This window comes from Myodes glareolus, chromosome 8 (genome assembly GCF_982192425.1).
Source record: "Myodes glareolus chromosome 8, mMyoGla1.1, whole genome shotgun sequence".
In the NCBI taxonomy this organism is placed as follows: Eukaryota; Metazoa; Chordata; class Mammalia; order Rodentia; family Cricetidae; genus Myodes; species Myodes glareolus.
Window position 1 is genome coordinate 1708780 of NC_142033.1, and position 18894 is coordinate 1727673.

General features: G+C 41.3%; 1 protein-coding gene across 7 annotated transcripts in view; it reads left to right on the forward strand.

Moving 5' to 3' along the window:
* Positions 1–18894, forward strand: part of Evi5 (ecotropic viral integration site 5) — a 141893-nt gene that overhangs the window by 83193 nt on the left and 39806 nt on the right. For all 7 annotated transcript variants that reach the window (XM_085691513.2, XM_085691515.2, XM_085691516.2 and 4 more), the window contains 2 exons: positions 5926–6072; positions 8161–8256. In XM_085691513.2, the coding sequence (XP_085547639.2) occupies positions 5926–6072; positions 8161–8256 (243 nt within the window). The remainder of the gene's footprint in view (positions 1–5925; positions 6073–8160; positions 8257–18894) is intronic.

An 18894-nucleotide genomic window follows, 5' to 3' on the forward strand; every position in this document is an offset into this window, starting at 1 on the left:
CACTAGAGGCCGGGCAGTGGTGACATACACCTTTAATCCCAGGACTCTGAAGAAAAGGACAGGTGTATCTCTGTTAGTTCAAGGCCACCCTGGGCTACGAGAAATTGATCCAGTCTGTAAGAGAAGCAGAGCTCACACAAAGGCGATCCCAGCACTGGGGAGGTGGAGACCAGTGGACAGAGGAATATAAGGGGACAGGGAATATGAGGGGACAGGGGATATAAGGCAGGAGGAGGCAGGGGCTCAGATGCAGTCTGAGGTGTAATCTGAAATCGTCAGAGGACGCAGTCTGGGAAGGTGGTCTGAGGATTTAGTAGAGGTAAAAGGTCTCTAACGGCTGGCTTCACTGCTTCTCTGACCTCTCAGCTTTCACTCCCTAGTAGCTGACTCCGGATTTCTTTATCAAGGACAGTTAGAATCTGTGCTACAGTTGGCTTGTCACTCACTCTGTAGCCTGGATTAACTTCAGACTGGTGGCCAGTACTGGGATTATAGGCATAAACACCTTTTCCCTAGGAATTTAATCTCTGCTTTGATCCTTGAACAAAATTTAAGCAAGCCAAACTGCATTTGGGTTTATTAGGGTTGCCTTGGTGCACAATTAAGAAGGGTAATTTATGTACAGCAAAGTTCCTCAACCAGAATATGTAATTTTGGGGCTAGAAATTTAATGTGGAATTCTGCTTTATATGCTGTGACTATGTTTTTGCCATTGGTTAATAAAGAAGCTGCCTTGGCCTGTGGCAGGGCAGAATATAGCAAGGTGGGAAAACTAAACTGAATGCAGAGAGAAAGAAGGTGGAGTCGGCAGATGCCATGTAGCCACCCAAGAAGCAAGATGTGAAGTAACAAACCAAGAGCCTTGTGGTAAAATATTAAATAATAGAATCTTAATTTAAGATATTAGAGCTAGCTAGGAATATGCCTGAAATTTTGGCCAAACAGTTATAATTAATACAGTTTTTCTGTGATTATTTGGGTCTGGGTGGCTGGGAAATGCAAGCAAGTCTCCTTTTACAGAAATTTTGTTTTTTGTAGCTAGTCTGTACATCATGGGGTATTTAGCACCCTGGCCTCTGCCCTCCAGATGGTCTTAGCTGTCTCCATATATTTCCAGTAGAGAATCGCAGGTGTCAGCTATAATGTGCATTTTGCCTTTTCAAGTTACATAATGTGATCCTGAGTAATAAGTTTAAAATTTAAGTCTAAACCCATCTCCTCAGATCTCTCCTCGGTGTCACATCTCTGTCTTAGCTGTGTTGGGCCCGAGATGTGCAGATTGTTTCCCTAATAACGCTTGTTTGCTCTGTAAAGGTGAATTTGGCTCTTATGAATGACATTTGTTGGAGCTGTATTTCATGTAAAGTTGTCCTGTGGATCCATGCTGCAGACTATAGGCTCTCTGCTGATACTGAAATCCTCAGATGCCCATGTTACTTAAATAAAATGGTTTATTATTTGTTGTAACCCATGTACATTCTCCAGTATACTTCAAACCATCCCTAGGTACAATGCCTAATGTAGCACAGAAGCAACAAAAGTGATGGTTATACTGTATTATTTAGGGAATAATAGCAAGAAAAGTGTACGCATATGCAGTACAGATACAATGTAAAAACTTTTCAGTCATTAGCAGTTCGAATTCGTGGATACATAGGGAGGGGGAGCAGTGCATACTGCTGATTTTCAGAGTTTTGTTCAGCCAGTAGGGGGCATCATTTACTCATGCCTCATTCTGTGTTCTAGTGAACATATGTGGTCAGTCCATGTCAGGCAGGCTGCTGGGAACATGCAATGTCTTCAGGGTGGATGTACCTTGTTTCATAGCACTCAATTATTTCCTCAAAAAGTTTCATTGAAGTTAAAAAATGTGGAAGAGGCTAAAATTATGAAAAGTAAAAATCAGATTTTATAGTGGGAAGTTTTATTTTTATGATCAAAATTTATATATGTATATGTGTGTGTGTGTGTACATATATATGGGGGTGAGTCAAATTCCAGACATGTTTTGGAGAACCTTTGAAATCTGAAGCAATGCCCAGCCATTAAAGAATGGACAGCCGAGCCGTCAGACATACAGGCTGTGCACATGTTTTCATCATGTGCCCCAACAAATACACACCAGAAAAGAAGTTCTCCGTAGCACAGGGAAGGGGGGTAGCAATAGTCGGGTGTCTTGTATAGGCAGTACCTAAGGGAAGCAGCTTTTGTGCCTTGAAATGGGTACACATTTCCTCCTGCCAGGCCTTTCATGTGGCAGATTTGAGTTTATACAGTCAGACGTGCTGAGTTGAGGTTTGCTCTGTGGTTATATACACTGCACCACCCGGCTTAAATCCCTGTGGCCATACCTCATTTTCAGAATGAGGCTTGGTTTCTCAGAGGGCTTTCCTCAGAAACTTGGTGTCTTCACTCTGCATCACCCCCTGGAATTGGGAGTGTCTCCAGCACTGCCGTTCTGTTGCTGATGCTGAGGTTGGAGGGTTGTTTCCCATTTTCCAATAAAGCCTTAGCCTCCAGTTTGCTTTTGTATCAGAGGTGTTTGGCCTTCTAATGCTTCTGCCCGCCAATGGCTGCAGTCCTTGATCCAGAACATATTACTGCCTCTTCTTCCAGATATAATGTGTTGTATAACCCCAGAGGCAGGAGTGTGCGCTGGTCCCATGCCAGGTAAAGCTTTCCTTCCTTGGAAGAGATGGTAGAGCCAGTGCTTCTCCCCGTTCTGTCCAGCCCATGCTGTGGGTATGTCCTAAGACTCGCCAGCCTTTGTGTGTGCCTGCTGGGGTTTATGACAAGAATGCAGAAAGGAACTGTGACTCTTTCTACACCAAACACTTGGCCTCTGTTAGTCTGATGTTTATTCTAACTGAGTTTTCTCTGCAGCTATGACTGCTTCTGCCTTGGTTAGAATGGCTTAGATCCCTTCCTCCCTTCTTCCCAAGGAGGCTTCTGGGCAGAACCCAGAGTTCAGTCTTGGTCCCCACCCCCACCCTTATTTGATCAGAGGGTTGGAAGCGGCGTTCTAGCTCTTTTGATCCCACTCAAAAGTCCTCGTTATTTGTTGGTTTGTACCTTCCGTTCTGTCCCAAATCCATCTTTTCCTTCTCTCCTGTTTTTAATTTTTTCTTTCACTTTCTCTATATTAGTTTGACTTTTAGAATTATTTTTTAAAATTAATTTATTTTTTATTGGTGTTTTTTTGTATGTATGTCTGTGTAAGGGTGTTGGATCCTGGACTTATAGACAGTTTTGAGCTGCCATGTGGGTGCTGGGAATTAAACCCAGGTCCTCTGGAAGAGTAGCTAGTGCTCTTACCTGCTAAGCCATCTCTACAGCCCTATAATTATTTTATTTTAGTTATTTATAATTATTAATGTTTATTTCCTGAAAAATTGGAAACACGCCTGACTAAACAAATTCTAAAGGCAGTAGCTATATCTCTATTTTAAGCTCCAGGCCCTCGGAAGAACATACCGTGTTGTTCCGTACTCCACCTTACTCTGTGGGCGTGGCCTGTGCCTCAGGTTGTCAGACACTGCTGCCGTCACATCCTTCTTCCTTCTTTCCCTCCTGCCCTCTTGTCTCTCTTCCCCTTTTCTTTCTTTCTTCTGTGTCTTGCTTTATTACCCAGGCAGGTCTCAAACTCAGAATATATCCAGATAGCTAGGGTTATAGTTTTGATGTCACTATACTTGACTTTCTCTTCAGTTGAGGTTGCCTTTACTCTTTTTGTTTTTTAAACAGATCTTGCCACAAGTTTATTTGTAAAACAACATAGGGCACTGATCACCTAAATAGCGTGTGGGTGTATGACACCAGCCCATCTGCCTTCATGCTGGCAGACAGGGGCCTTCACAAGGGCCTGGGCACTGCTGGAGCCTATATTGGAGCCGAGGCCTGGATTTGATTTCATCCGTGAGTTTTGACTGCAGAGCCTACGACTCTTGGCCAGGTAGCTTCTAATCCAGTTCCCAAGCTTGGGGTGAGCAAGGAAGGCAAGATGGTGGAGTTTGCGACCAGGGCCATTTGGCATCTTGGACTGGGCCACCTTGGGTTCACAGACTCTTGGTGGCCTCTGCAAACACTCATTGCCTTTGCATTGCTTGCCTGCATCTTCTTCAGGCCTTTTTTGTGCTTCTTGGTTAAACGTATGTTCCTCAGGAATTTGGGGTTTGACCCCCTTGAGAGATTTGTGTCTTTGTGACTGGGTTTTCTTGATGCCATTTCTTGTGCCACTTTTGGAATTGGTTGTGTGTGGTTTGGTTCTAGGCCTTGGCCATGGCTGAACTGTGACCCCTGGCTCCTGAAGTACCTTTGCTCTCATATGAGCACTTAATTGAGTAAACTCTTGTGGACTGAAAAGAATTTTTTTTAAACATTATATATGTTGACTGGTAAAATGCCTTCAGTAGCTTCCCTTCATATGGACTCTGTTTTCCTTGACTTGCCTGTTTCTTCAGCCCACTGAGTCTTATTATAACGTATCTTGGTGAGGATGTATTTGCTCTAATATCCTTGGATTAACTGTGCTCCCTGAGCTCTGTACTCACACCCGTGTGTTTCGTTTATGTTTTAAACCACTGGAGCTCACACCCACGATAGAGGTGCTGTCAGCTCTATTCTTGCTTTGAGGCCTGGTCTCACTAAGTCATCTGGGCTTGCTCTGTTTCACAATATCCTCCACGTTGGCCTGGAGTGTATGGGCCTCCTGCTTCAGTGCACTGACTAGTCAGGATTACAGCATCCTTACGGAACTAGCCCTTTTTTTTGATTTTTCAAGATGGTGTTTCTTTGTGTATCCCTGGCTGTCCTGGAGCCTGCTTTTTAGATCAGGCTGGCCTCAAACTCACAGAGATCCACCTGCCTCTGCCTCCCAAGTGCTGGGGTTAAAGGCGTGTGCCACTATGCCCGGCTCTTCTTTTTTCCATTTTTTGTATCTTTAATAATTTTAAGTATTTATTTTATGTAAAGTCCTTATATAATTTTCTTATTATAAGGAGTTCTTAAACTATACCTACTTTCCCATTAAACCAGAGATTTAAAATTTTTTTTTATAGAACTATTTTTTTCTGTTTTTCATAGAACAAGGCAGAATGAATCAAAGGCCAGTGCCAACTGAGTATTCACTGCGCCTGCAAACTTTTTTCTGCAGCCCCTGTGCATGTGCCCTCCCTCACAGTCTTCCTGACATAGCCGAAAGGCAAAATGTAGTGTTTTCCTATTTTTCCAGAATACTGACATTTGTTAGGATTAAATAACTTGACCAAGATCGAGAACCCCTGACACATTGGTGGTGTGAGAGAGTTTACAGTTCCGTTTGTGCTCTGTCTCCCGTGTCTGTCCCCAGGTTTCAGAAGTCATTGTCTCTAGGTCCTCATAGTTTACAGGTTTTTTTGCATAAGTGGTATATGTAGGTTATATTTTTGTTTATTTAAGTATTTATTTCTAGTGTTTAGAAGCAGGGTCTCATGTAGTCCAGGCTAATCTCAAACTCTGTATTACACAAACAAAGGTAGCCTGGAACTCCAGGTCCTCCTGCCTCTACCTTCCAAATACTGATGTTGCAGATAGATGCCACCATGCCTTTCTGGTATGTTGATTAAGAATTTATAATATTCTTTTGGAGAATTCAAGGTTTTTGTTTTAAAGATTTATTTTTGAGACAGGGTCTTGCTGTGTAGTATGGGCTGTCGGGTTCACAGGGTAGCCCCAGGTTGTCTTACCAGTGCTTCTTCCTCAGCTCCCTAGTGCTGGGATACACGTGCTACACGCTTGCCTGAAGATTTGTCTCATATCTTTTTCCATTTTTAATAAATATTTAAAAAAACATTTTGTATGATTGTTGAAGTATAAGATTTACAGGTAAAAATTAATTAGAGTTTCCAGTCTTTTATCTATAGTGAGTCTGTTTATATTTCTCATTAGAACCAGATCAATAGTAACCAACTTCGAAGAGCAGAACAAGAGGTCACCAGTCTGCAGGAGAAGGTGCATTCTCTTTCTGCGAAGAACAAAGGGTTGCTTACCCAGTTAAGTGAGGCAAAGCGCAGACAGGCAGAGATTGAATGCAAGGTAAGTGTCAGTGTAATGCTGCCTTTTATAGATTTATTTATCGTGATTATATACTGTCTTTTTGAGACAGCCTCTCAATATATGGCCTTGGCTAGCCTAGAGCTTGCTGTGTGGACTAAACTGGCCTCAAAGTCTTGTTGATTCTTTTGGCTCTGCCTCTCATTGCTGGAATCCAAGGCATGTACCACACCTAGGTTAAATTTTCAAAGAAGGTTCGCTCCTTTCGTTCATAGGGTGAATTTTAGAGAAGAAACCTCATTTTCAACCGTAGACTTGGTTAAGTTGATGTCTTACATTGGTTTTTACTAGCAAGACTTTTCATGTTTCTTTTGACTAGTGTGTCTTTAAAACCTAGCTGTGATGACCTACCTGAAAATGCAGGTGGTGGAGGGTCTGACGCTCCCTACTTGACTCACAACACGCTAGCAGGCAGTCAGCACTGCAGTGCTTTCTGGGTAACAGAAACAGAAATGGGTATGCACGGGTAGATTAAGAAAAATGAATACAATTTCCATTCTGTTAATCAGTTTTTGTTTATGTGAAGCCTTTTGTTCAAAAAGAACTACAAGTATTTGAAATAAATTGAATTTTTTATGACAAAGGGCTTATAGCAGCTTTAGCTAATGAGGGGGTCAGAGGGTTGGGGGCATCAGGTAGAGGAGTATGGATATCCATACACAAACATGAGAATAACTGGAGAGATGCATGTCGTCTGAGCTTTAGAGCTGATTTCTGGAGAGAAGGTGTGACATTTTAACTACTTATGCTGTCAGCTCAGCTCCTTTAAGAGTTGCAATGCCCTTGATGCATCCGAGCCTTACTATTTTATGAGGAATAAGACTTTCAGTGGTCCATGCAAAGCTGTAATTCCATCAACTTGTTCTAGTGTTATTAAAAACCAGGAGTGAAGCTTGAGTGGTTTATCTGTGTCACTGAGATCCAGAGATGAAATTACATCCTAATAAATATTCATGGCTGTTAGAATTTAGACTGAAGAAATCTGTAGGCAATACTGACAATTGTGTTAACTCAAGAACTGACCCTTTAAAAAGATACAGCTGGACTAATTTAACAATAAAGCTGCATCAGAGGTTACCTGAGCAGTAGTGGGGCACAGTGAGTCATCCTGTGCCTTGTCACCCTGATGGCTGATGGACGTTTTGATGCCATACTGCCCTTGTGATTTGTCTTTCATAGAGAACTAGGTGTAATCTTTTCTATAGCAATGCCAGCTTTCTTTAGACGTTTTGATAATAGTATTTCTGAATTTAATATTATCGTGGCACCTGTTAGCAAAATAAAATGTTCTTTGGAAGTATTTGTGGAACTTAAGTTGGCCATTAAGATAAGTTTTGAGTTTGTCTCAGTAATGGGTAAGGACTCAGAGCAGTAGAGGACTGGGCAGACTGGTGCAGGATTTCACTTAGTACCCTGAGAAGTGTGCCCAGGACCCTCACTCTGATATGCCCCTTGTACTAACTCAGCCTGCTTCACTGCCTTTGCAGATCCTGGTAATTAATATTAGTGTACTTATTGTTATTCTGACTCCTTTTACACTTCCCTCTTAGAGTACAACAGTTCAGTCACAACTATAACTTTCTCAGAGAAGCAAGTCCCTTATTACATAAATTAGATTCATTTTCATTATGTTTTATATGGTTAAAGCTTATGATTTGTTGGTGAGTAATCTTTAAAACTCATTTTATTTTTCATATATAAAGTATCTGAATAGTATCTGTATTATCAACATTTTTACTCTATAAATGAGTTTGAATATTCTCACTTAAAATAGCACAAGCCTATAATCCCCATTTCAGTGCCCAACACTTTGAATCCCAAAAGATTTTTCATAAATTTCACACAGGTTCACTTGAAGGCAACATTTGATTTGAACCAATAGGTGGCCTCTTAGAAGTTGTTGTCCCTTTGGATGTGGATGTTTGTGCCTGACTGCTGCAGTACAGATACCGTCTCAGACCTGCTACATCATACGAATAGGCAGTTTATGCCCTTAATAGTTTGTACAATCTGAAAAAAAATCTCAGTTCCAAACTCAACTGGGTTATCTCTGTTTTCTTGGTGCTGTAGAACAAGGAGGAAGTCATGGCTGTGAGGCTCCGGGAAGCTGACAGCATAGCCGCTGTGGCTGAGCTGAGGCAGCAGATTGCCGAGCTTGAAATCCAGGTACGACATGGCCGGGCGCACCAGAACCACCACGTGTATATGTCTGCCTTCCGGTGACTGCAGTTCTGTTTTCAATACTGCACCATTTCAGAGGACTTTGGGGGGGAGTTCATCTGGAGGCCAGAGGTTGAAGTTGAATGTTTTCCTCCGTTGCTGTCCACTTTACTAACTTAGGCTCGTCTTGCTAGTGAGCTGCTCCAGGGCCCCTTGTCTCCCCGAGTCTCTGCCTGCTTGGCCTTACATGCAGCTGCCACTCACGTGGGTGCTGAGCTCTGAACTCTGGTCTTCCCACTCGGGGAAGTGCTCTATCCACTGAGAAATCTCAGCCCTCAGGTGGGTTTTTACTTATACATAGCATAAAACTCTTAAAATGTACAATTCTGTGACATTAAAAATATTTATGCTGTTGTATGGCTGCCAACACCATCCGCCTCCAGAGCATTTTCTTTCCCTGCATGAAACTTGGTGTGTCCATTAAATACTAACGTGACATCCCTTCCTCCCGTAGGCCCTGGCTTTCACCATCTAGCGTCTTATGTCTGTGAATCTGACCACTCTAGGTGCATTCTGTCGGGAACCATGAGACGTGTCCTTTTGAGACAGACGGATTTCACTTAGCATGAAGTTCTTTAGGTTTGTTCGTGTAGTGTATGTCATTTTTTCCTTTTAAAGTTACATGCATCCCTAATTGCATGTGCCGACTACATTCTTATCATCGTTCATCGTTCTCTGCCTTTGCTGTGGTGACGGCACCACTGTGATCAGAGTTGTGTCAATACCTACGAGAGTCCCTGCACTCAATCTTGAGGTATATGACCACTTTACATTCCTAACTGCAGAGCACAAGAATTCCATTTTTTTCATGTCTTTACCGCTACTTACTAATTTAAGGAGAGTGGAAGCCTGCCGTCCTGGTGTGTTCTAGGTGGCATCACCTCCTCATGCACATTGGTGATTTCCCAGGGGCAGTAGTACTAGTGCCAGGCATCCCTTTACTTGATATTTAGCATTTATTTATCTTCTTTGGAGAAAAGTTCATTCATACTCTCTGTCCATTAGGATCTGTTTGTCTTGTTGGTGATTAGTTGTGGGAGTTACTTGTGCATTCTTAGTAGCAAGCATGTCCAGTGGTATGGTTTATAAATATTTTCTTCTGAAGGGTACTTTTCTTTTCATGATTTATTTTTTATTTTATGTATATGTGGCCTACATGTATGTCTGCACCATGTGCATGTAATGCACACAGAAGCCACAAGAGGGTGTCAGATCCTTATGGATGGTTGCTAGCTACCATGTGGCTGCTGGTAACAGAATTTCAGTCCTCTGCCAGAGCAGTGCTTGTTGTTCTTAACTGCTGAGCTGTCTCTCCAGCTCCAAGGTGTAGCAGGTGATTGTTTGGACTGTCAGCTCCTGAATAATGACATAGAGACTTTTTATTAATTATAAAAGCTTGGCCTTAGCGTAGGCTTGTTCCCAACTAGCAATTACAGCTTGAATTAACCTGTTTATGTTAATCTACATTTTGTCATGTGACCCATTACGTCTCCTCAGTACCGTACATCCAACTTTCTCTGCATCTGGCTGGTGAATTGCCCATCTCAGATTCTTTCCCAGAGTTCCTATCTTTCCCTAGAAGTCCCGCCTATCCTCTTCTGTCTAACTATTGGCCATTCAGCCCTTTATTAACCCAATCAGAAGGTGCCTTTGGCTGGTGAGGTAAACAGAGACGGATCTTCACATAGTGTACAAAGAGATTATCCCAGCACCAAAGGTGTTGATAGTCTTTTGATGCATAAAAGCTTTTTTCCCCTGAAATCTAAACTCTTAGCAGAGAACTTCTAAGTCCATTTTGAATGACATTCATCATCTGTCTGCATTGTCACTTCTATTTAAAAAAGAAAATTTAGATTTTTAAAAAAGTAAATGTGGGCCAGATGTGGTGACAACTATTATTCTAATCACTTGTGAGGCTAAAGCAGGAGATTGCAAGTTTGGTGTCAGGATGGGGTACCATGCTGAAGTCCTGCCCCACCTCCACACACAAAATCATTTTAAATATTGTACTTGTCTTTCCTTAGTACTATTTTTGTTGTGTTTTGTTTCATGTTTATGAGTATTTTGCCTGCTTATATATCTCTGTACCACGTGGAGACCATCCCTGTGGAGTCAGAAGAGGGTATTGGATATCCTAGAATTAGAGCTACAAATGCTTTAGACTGCCATGTGGGTGCTGAGAACTGAACCTGGGTCCTCTACAAGAGTAAATAATGTTCCTCACTGCTGAGCCAGCCCCTGGCCCCATGTCCTACATTTTTACTACAAAATATGATAAAGTAGTAAGTGTCCTTTATGAACAAAGTATTACAGGAATTGTTTGTTGTTTGATGTCTTAGTTATGGTTTCTATTGCTGTGATAAAACACTGAGTTCCAAAGCAACCTGGGAGGAAAGAGTTTATTTCATCTTACAGCTTTTTGTTCGTTTTCTAGGGAAGTCAGGGTCAGAACATTCAAGGCAGAAACGGAAGCAGAAGCCATTAAGGAACATGGCTTACTGGGTTACTCTGTGTGGCTTGTTCACCCTGCTCTATTATAGCACCCAGGACCACCAGCACAGGGGTGGTACCACCTACAGTCATTAATAAAGAAAATCCACCACAGGCTTGCCCACAAGCAAAACTGGGGTGTGTGTGTGTGTGTGTGTGTGTGTGTGTGTGTGTGTGTGTGTGTGTTGTTGTGTGTGTGTTGTGTGTGTTGGGAGGGGGTGCATTTTCTCTATTGTGGTTCCTTCTTCCCGAATGATTTTACCTTCTACCTTGTGTGGAGTTGACTTAAGACTGGCCAGCACAGTATTAGTTTAGTTTTTCTGAGAGGTCTCCATATGTAACCCAGGTTGTCCTGGAACTCACTGTGTAGAGCTAATTGGTCTAGAACTCCCATAAGAACTCATGTCTGTGCATCCAGAGTGCTGTGATTATAGGTATGAGGTACCATTCCTAGCTTTAGTTACTTAAATTATGCTATTATACACAATTCTGTATTGACTTTTCCAACATTATGAAGATTATAAGAAATTGCCTTTTATCTTAGTTATTGTTCTATTGTTGTGAAGAGACACCATGACCAAGGCAACTCTTATAAAGAAAACATTTAATGGGGGCGGGGTTGGTTAGTGGTTGCTGTGGTGGGAAACAGGTAGATACAGTGTCAGAGTAGTAGCCGAGAGCTTTCCATTCTGATCCGTAGACAGCAGGCGGTGTCAGGGATGGAGGAAGGGGAGGAGGACAGAGATTTAGAGACTTGGAGATCCTGGCAGGTACTTTTAAAACCTCAAAGCCTACCCCAGTAATGTAGCTCCAATAAGGTCACACCTATCTCAACAGGGCCACACCTCTTAATTTTCCCCAGACAGTTCCACCAGCTGGGTACCAAACATTCAAACATAGGAGTGGGTACCATTCTCATTCAAGCCACTGCACCACCTTTCTAAACATCTTAATCACAAAATAGCAAGATTTAAATCATGACTTTAGCTAGGTTTGATGGCATATGCCTGTGACTTCAGCAGCCTGTGTGTTGTACGTGGGTGAGTGTGAGCTCATGTACACATGCAGAAGCCAGAACTGAACATAGGGTGTCTTTTTTTATTGCTCTTTGTATTTATTGCCTTGAGATAGGGTGTCACACAGAACCAGAGACTCACTGTTTTGGTAGATTGACAGACCTCTGAGCTCCTAGGATATGCTTGTCTCTGCCCCTCAATGATGGGGTCACAGACATATGCTTTTTTCAGTGGATACTGGAGATTTAAACTGAGGTCTTAATCATGCAGGGCAAACTTTCTTACCCACTGATTGATTTCCCCAGCCCCCAAATCAATTCTTGTTTGTGTTCAAATATTTACTAAAATGAAGAGCCTCATATTCTGCATGTTTTTTAAACTGAAATCTACGTATTACATCATTTTATGAAAAATGAAATAAAGATGTATGGAATAGTCTTAAACTTTTCTCTAACTTGCTGTGCCGAGCCCTTGCTAATCATTATATTGTAACTTTGCTGTAAGGTCTGCTTTCTCAGTTTCCAGTATAAGTGAGCACATGGGTTTATCCATGTCACAAATGATAGCATTTCTTTTTGTTATTATTTATTTATTTTTGGTATTCTAGGCAGAATCTTTCTATGCTGCTCAGACTAGAAGTTTATAGGCCCAGGCCTGTTCTCCACCCCATGATCTGCTTGCTTCTGCTCAGTGCGGAGATTGCAGGCTACACCGTCACAGCTAGCACAGCCCATCCTTTTAAAGTCTAAGTGGATCCCATTGTATACATTGACATTTTCTTTATCCACCTCAACCCATCAACATGATGTTTTCCTGTTCTACCCCAAATCTTCTGTCTTTGTATCTTGAGTCTTGATGACAGGACTGTTTGTTAGCACATTTTCAGCCTGGAATAGCTTCAGGTCCTTCTTTCCTACCCTCTGCAGTGCGGGCCAGAGGTGCCCGTGTGAGGTGTTCACGTTTTCAGCTTCAGTAGCTGACATTATTATACACTGTACATTACTTCCCTGCCAGCGTTTGCCTGCGATGTAGATTAGTACTACAGAAAGCAACCAAACTGAAAACCCTCATTTTGAATCTGTACTGGCGTTTCTGTTTTTTCCTGCCCATCCTTAGTCCATCTCCTGGCTGTCATGTCTGAAGCAGTTGGAATTCTTCCTTCCATTTTCCTTTTTCGAGCCTCCACTGCAGGTCTCTTTCAGCAGTTACCAGAGCTGCTTTCCTAAAACAAACTGAGCAATCACATCAGAACTGTCAGCGTGAATCCTTGTCTGGTTATCCCCAGACTCCTGTTTCCATCCTCACCTCACCATTATGACTCCATCTCCCATGTACAGCACTGCGCTCAGTAACTCAAGCGTGTCCTGGTCTGGGGCCTCTGTGCTCCTGCAGATTTCTGGATCCTTCTGCACACTGTTTTCTTCTTAGGTTTTTGTACATTCTACTACTTTTGAGGCAGTTTCCTTGTTCTTCCAGGACTGAGGACTGTGTGCTTTTGATCTGACTTGCTGTTAATTCACTTAATGGCTCAACGTTTATTTATTTAATGTAGATTAAGATCCAGAGATTGGTAGCAGTCCCAGCACTTTGTAGAGAGGATGGATGATTGAAAGTTCAAGGCCAACATGAGCTAACACAGAGATACATCTTAAAGGAAAAAAAAAACTCTTAAATTATTTTTGTTTAAATCTGAAACCTCTTTTCCAGTTATAAAATATTGCACTTGAGATCATTCACACTTGTGGAAACATTTCGAATCATTTCAATTCCACTGGAGGGGGACTGAGACTTTGTGTTTTGTCTTTCTTCCGATTAATGGTTCCAGTTAATGTTATGTAGCCTTGGTTACCTGAAACTCACAAAGATCCTCTTGCCTCTAGCTCCAGAGTGCTGGGATTAAAGGTGTGTACCACCAGACTTGGCATTTGTTAATTTCTCATAAACTAAACTCTCTCAAAGTCTTCATGTGTTAAATCATTGTTATATATAATACATAATCTGTTATTCTTATAATTAAAGCCTGCTTTTAAATATAATTATAAAAACTATACTTTGGTAAATATACTTAGAGGAAAAAAGACTAATTTTTATAAGTTCTGTAATTTATAAATATTTATATATATATACACACATGCATGTATATATATATACAAGACTAAAATTTATTAAATTTATTTTTAAAGATTCTTAGGTCACTGTGGTGTTTTGAGTCCACCTGCATGTTATTATTTGACATCATGGCATCTGTAATTGTTTGTTATTGTTTATAATGCTGCCCCTACTTTTGAAGGAACTGTTTTAGTTTAGAGAGTCTTAAAGCGATCTTAACTTTTTCCTGGAACTGTTTTGTTGTGGTTTGTTTTTCAAGACAGGGTTTCTCTGTGTAGTTCTGGCTGTCCTGAAACTTACTCTGTAGATCAGGCTGGCCTTGAACTCACAGAGAGCTGCTGCCTCTGTTTCCCAAGTGCTGGGGTTAAAGGTGTGTGCCTTTCTCCTTCCTGAAACAGTTTTTCAAATGTGTTGCTACCTACAGGTCTTCTTACACAGAACGTTAACTATTAGTAACACAGTTAGTTACTAATTGGTGTTCTAGTCACCATTCTGCTACAGTGCTACTTTAGGGACAATATATTTTCTATCTATAAAAGTCAATTTTTGAATTCCAAAATGGCATCATGTGTAAGAAATTAGTATGTCACTTTAATCTTTGGGTAGTCATTAGTCATTATATAGGTATCTCTCTTCGTTCAAATCTGTTACTTTCTCAGATAAAGCTCATTTACTTATTTGTTTTTCAGTGCTAAAGGATTTACCTCAGTGACATGTGCATTGTATGCAGTCAGTCTAACATGAAGTTAACTGGTCTAAGCTCTTTTTAAAATTTAGGACAGGGTTGCACTGAGTTTTCCTTTATGCTTCTGACTTGTGACATTCCCCACCACAGCCTCCCAAGCACCACCAAGCCTGGGCCCAGCCTTCTCTCATAATAACAGTCAAATCTTAAAAAATAAGGATTTTGTGCATGAGCATTTGCTTGTATGTGTGGATGTGCACTGCACTCCTGACGATGCCCTGGCACTGGAGTTATGTAAGACTAAGACCCCCCCCCCCCATAGAGTTCCAGGAACTGAGTGGAGCAGGGACTGCAGAATAGAAAATGCTCTTAGCTGCTGAGCCATCTCTCCAGCCTCAGCATTCAATCTGAATTACTGTGCTTTAACTGCTTAGTCTTTTAAACCATTAATTACTGTAGTTTTAAATTGGTTCTTATCAGATACATAAAACCACAATTGAATTATATTTGTGGAGTACTATGTCATGTGTCATATGTTTATTCTTTGTGTGTTGTTTAAATCTGGTTAAACACATCTATTTTCTCAGACATTTATTTGTTCATTTGCAATAGGGTCTCAAAACCCCAGATTGTAAATAAAACTAGCATCTCCATGCCTCGGTATTCTGACTGTTGGCATTACAGGCCTGCTTCACTGCGCCTGATGCGTGTTCTGTCTTCACGGAAAAAGCTCAGTGTTGTCCTCTGGGTTTTGAGAGCACAGTAATTTTTATTGTCTCAAGGACTGTGCTGTGCAATAGCACAGGGATTCAGTACTTCTTCCTACCTATAGCTTCTTTCTCCCTTTTCATTCTTTCTCTCCCTTTCTTCCTCTCTCCCTCCCACATCTGCATTAGGGTCAAATCTTGGGCCTCCAGCATGCCAGGCGAATATTGTGCCACTGTTACATCCTCAGCCCTCCCCACTTTGGCTGGAGGCCTCAAATTTACTAGAGGATGATCTTGAAGTCCTGATCCTCTTTTGCCTTCTAAGGGCTGGGATTATAGGCATTTGCCACCATGCCAGGCAGCCCACTCCCTGGTGGATAGTTTTGCTTTTTATTTGAATATCTGTGTCTGTGCATGCCAGTGCCAACAGACACCAGAGAATTGGTGTTGGATCCCGTGAGCTAAACAAGCTCATTTCTGTGTGGTGTAAAACCTGTTTCATCGTTTTGTTTCTGGATTTATTGTACTTGGAAATGTACTTTCCATACTGGCAACTTTAAATATTCCAGCATACCAGTAGCACAGATACGAGTAGCTGACACTTCTGGACACAACACGCCCAGCTCTGCTCTCATCTCTTAGTCTGCTCTCCGGTTTAATCTTCACAGCCGCCGTACAGGACAGGAATGACTAACATCTTTAGAGTTGAAGTGACTGAGGCATAGAGAAGATTTTAAAAGTGAATTGATATTTATAAGGGAACCCACACTTATCTCTTTTCAATTAAGACAATTTTTCTTTAGTATGGTAACATTTTTGTAGAGTAGTTTAATTTTTTTCATAATTGATTGACTATGTCCTGTAATAATTCCTGTAATAACAATAATTATAATTGTTTGCTACTTGAAATTTTTCTATTCCTTTCCCCTCAGGACATCTGTTCTAATTCCCGTCTTCTTCCTCCAGGTCACACTTGCTGCGCTAAGCCACACTGCCACGCAGCCTTTTTGATCTTCCTCTAATCTCATCTCGGGCATCCTGTGTTTGTCTCTCTGTGAGTGATGCCTGCTCTCCTGACTCCTCTGTTCTGTAGCTCCGCTACATTGTCTCACTTGCTGTACTTGTTAAATGGTTTTCAGCTTTCTGTCCCACTTTGTGCACCTGAAGTTCATTGAGGGGAAGAACTGTTACTTGGTTTCATTATTTCTAACATCATAAAGTGATAGTCAAAGCATTCTTATTTATTGAAAGAGTGCAACAGTTTATTTCTTAAAATACCATTTTTGATCTTAAATGTTGTTCCCACTTAAAAAGTGTATACGTGAAAAACAGGTAAAATTATGAATTTAGGCGGAGTATTAACTTCAGTTCAGCCAACATTTATGGTGTGTTCATGATATGTCTGTCAGTATTCAAACACTACCTGGATTAGTAAACAGAATACAAAAATTTCTCCTTATTTAGCTTAGTGGTAGAGAAAATATTGAGATGACCAGAAAAAGTGAGTCATACAGTGTGCAGTTTAGATTTTTTTAAATATTTATTAATTTTATTTATTATGTATAGATAATTCTGTCTGTGTGTATGCCTGAAAGCCAGAAGAGGCCACCAGACCTAATTACAGATGGTTGTGAACCACCATGTGGTTGCTGGGAATTGAACTCAAGACCTTTGGAAGAGCAGGCAATGCTCTTAACCACTGAGCCATCTCTCCAGCCCCCAGTGTGCAGTTTAGAAGATGATGTCTGCCTCGGTGAAAACGGAGGATTGAGAATATGATGCTTGGTCCTCTGCTAACATGACCAGATGAGGTTCATTAGAGAGGACATGAGACAGGATTTAAAATAAGGCACAGAGGGCTTGAGAGCACTTGCTGCTCTTCCAGAGGTCCCAAGACAGGCAGATTTGAGCAAAGAATTAACTGCTAAGAGTAAGGACAAGGGCTGTCCAGAGTCAGGAGCTTGTGTGAACAGTCTCGGGTGGAGGAGAATGGGGAAAGGAGGAAATCTGAGAAAGAAATAGAACCTAAAAGTTTTGGTTTTTCTCTGAGTAATTCGGAAAGTCATTAAAAGGTTTTCAAGTATTTGAGGGATCAGTCAGATAACATTTAGCCTAACAAAAGGCTTGAACTAAACCTCATTCAGAGTAGTGCTTATAAGTACGTGTTGTCTTGTATCAGTGGGAATGGTCAGAAACCAATGTTTCTCCTGTTTGTGGAGTCTGCACTGCTCTGTTGATCCAGATGTCAACTGAACTCTGCTCTACGTGGCTCCACAGGACTCCTAATTTTCAAGTCGTGGGACAAAGCATAGGAAAGTTGATTTTCGCTCAGTTATGTTGAGGAAAATAGATGAGGATTAAATCCATGTGATACTTAACCCTGGAATGAATTATATTTTGGTTATTAAAAAATAAACATATTGGTTTATAAAAAAACATGTTAAAGATTATGTGCTAAGTAAGACCTTGAGTTGGCATTGCTTTGTTACAGGTGGCAGAAACTGCTCACTTAAAGTGGGGTGGCTCAGATCCAGCGTGGGTCCGTTTCCTGGTACTTTGTAGCGTTTACCACTTGTGCTGGCTTGCCCAGCAGATAACCTCTAGGGATGCCTCAGATGGGCAATACCCCAACTACTGATGGCTTGGAAACGCCCACTCAGAATTGTGTTCTGACAGCGAATGTGGGATCTAGGTTTAAATCAGTGTGCCCAAAGCAGCCTGCACTTTTGACAGAGATGGAAAGGAAGTGATAAGGTCTTTACTATCACCTTAAAAATATTAATGCTTTTAATTGTGTGAAGTTACTGAACCATGGAATTCTCCATAAAGCTTTGCGATTGATTTGTACTTTACAGCCTCCCAAACTAATAGCTGCACAGCAAGTGATAATTCAAATGCTGTGTCTTAGCTCTGTTTGCTAAGATTCCATCTGACCCTCGAAGTATATTTATTTATTGTTTTTATTTTGATTAACTTAATTAAACGATAAAGGATCTTTGTCTTTCAGGACATTTTTACTTTAGGCATTTTTAAATTTGGAAATAGGTAGTCTGTAACTGTATCACAATAGAGAGAGCTGGGTGTAGACACTTCCTCTCGCTTGTATCTAGTTATTAGGTTTGTATATGATTCAGGGCCCTCTTGCTGCAGACAGATTCCAGTGCGCACATTCTGCAGACACTTGTTAGTATAGCCCTGAAACACACAGTGTCCGGTAGACTGGCAACAGTAGAAAAGGCAGGCCTAGAAACAGCAGGAGGGAGATCTGAGTACACCGTGTATTTAATTCATAGTTACGTGTCACACTGGCTCATGAATCTTAACCAACATAGCTAATGAATGTAAGATGCTAATAGGAAGAGACTGTCTGGTATATGGAACTGCCTTCTCAAATTGTCTTTAAAATAAAAGACTATTCGAAAAATCATATGGTTTCATCCTTTTAGTTGTTGTTGTTTGTTTTTAGTTTTTTTAGTTTTTTGAGACAGGGTTTCTCTGTATCTTTGGGGCCTGTCCTGGAACTAGCTCTTGTAGACCAGGCTGGCCTCGAACTCGCAGAGATTCGTCTGCCTCTGCC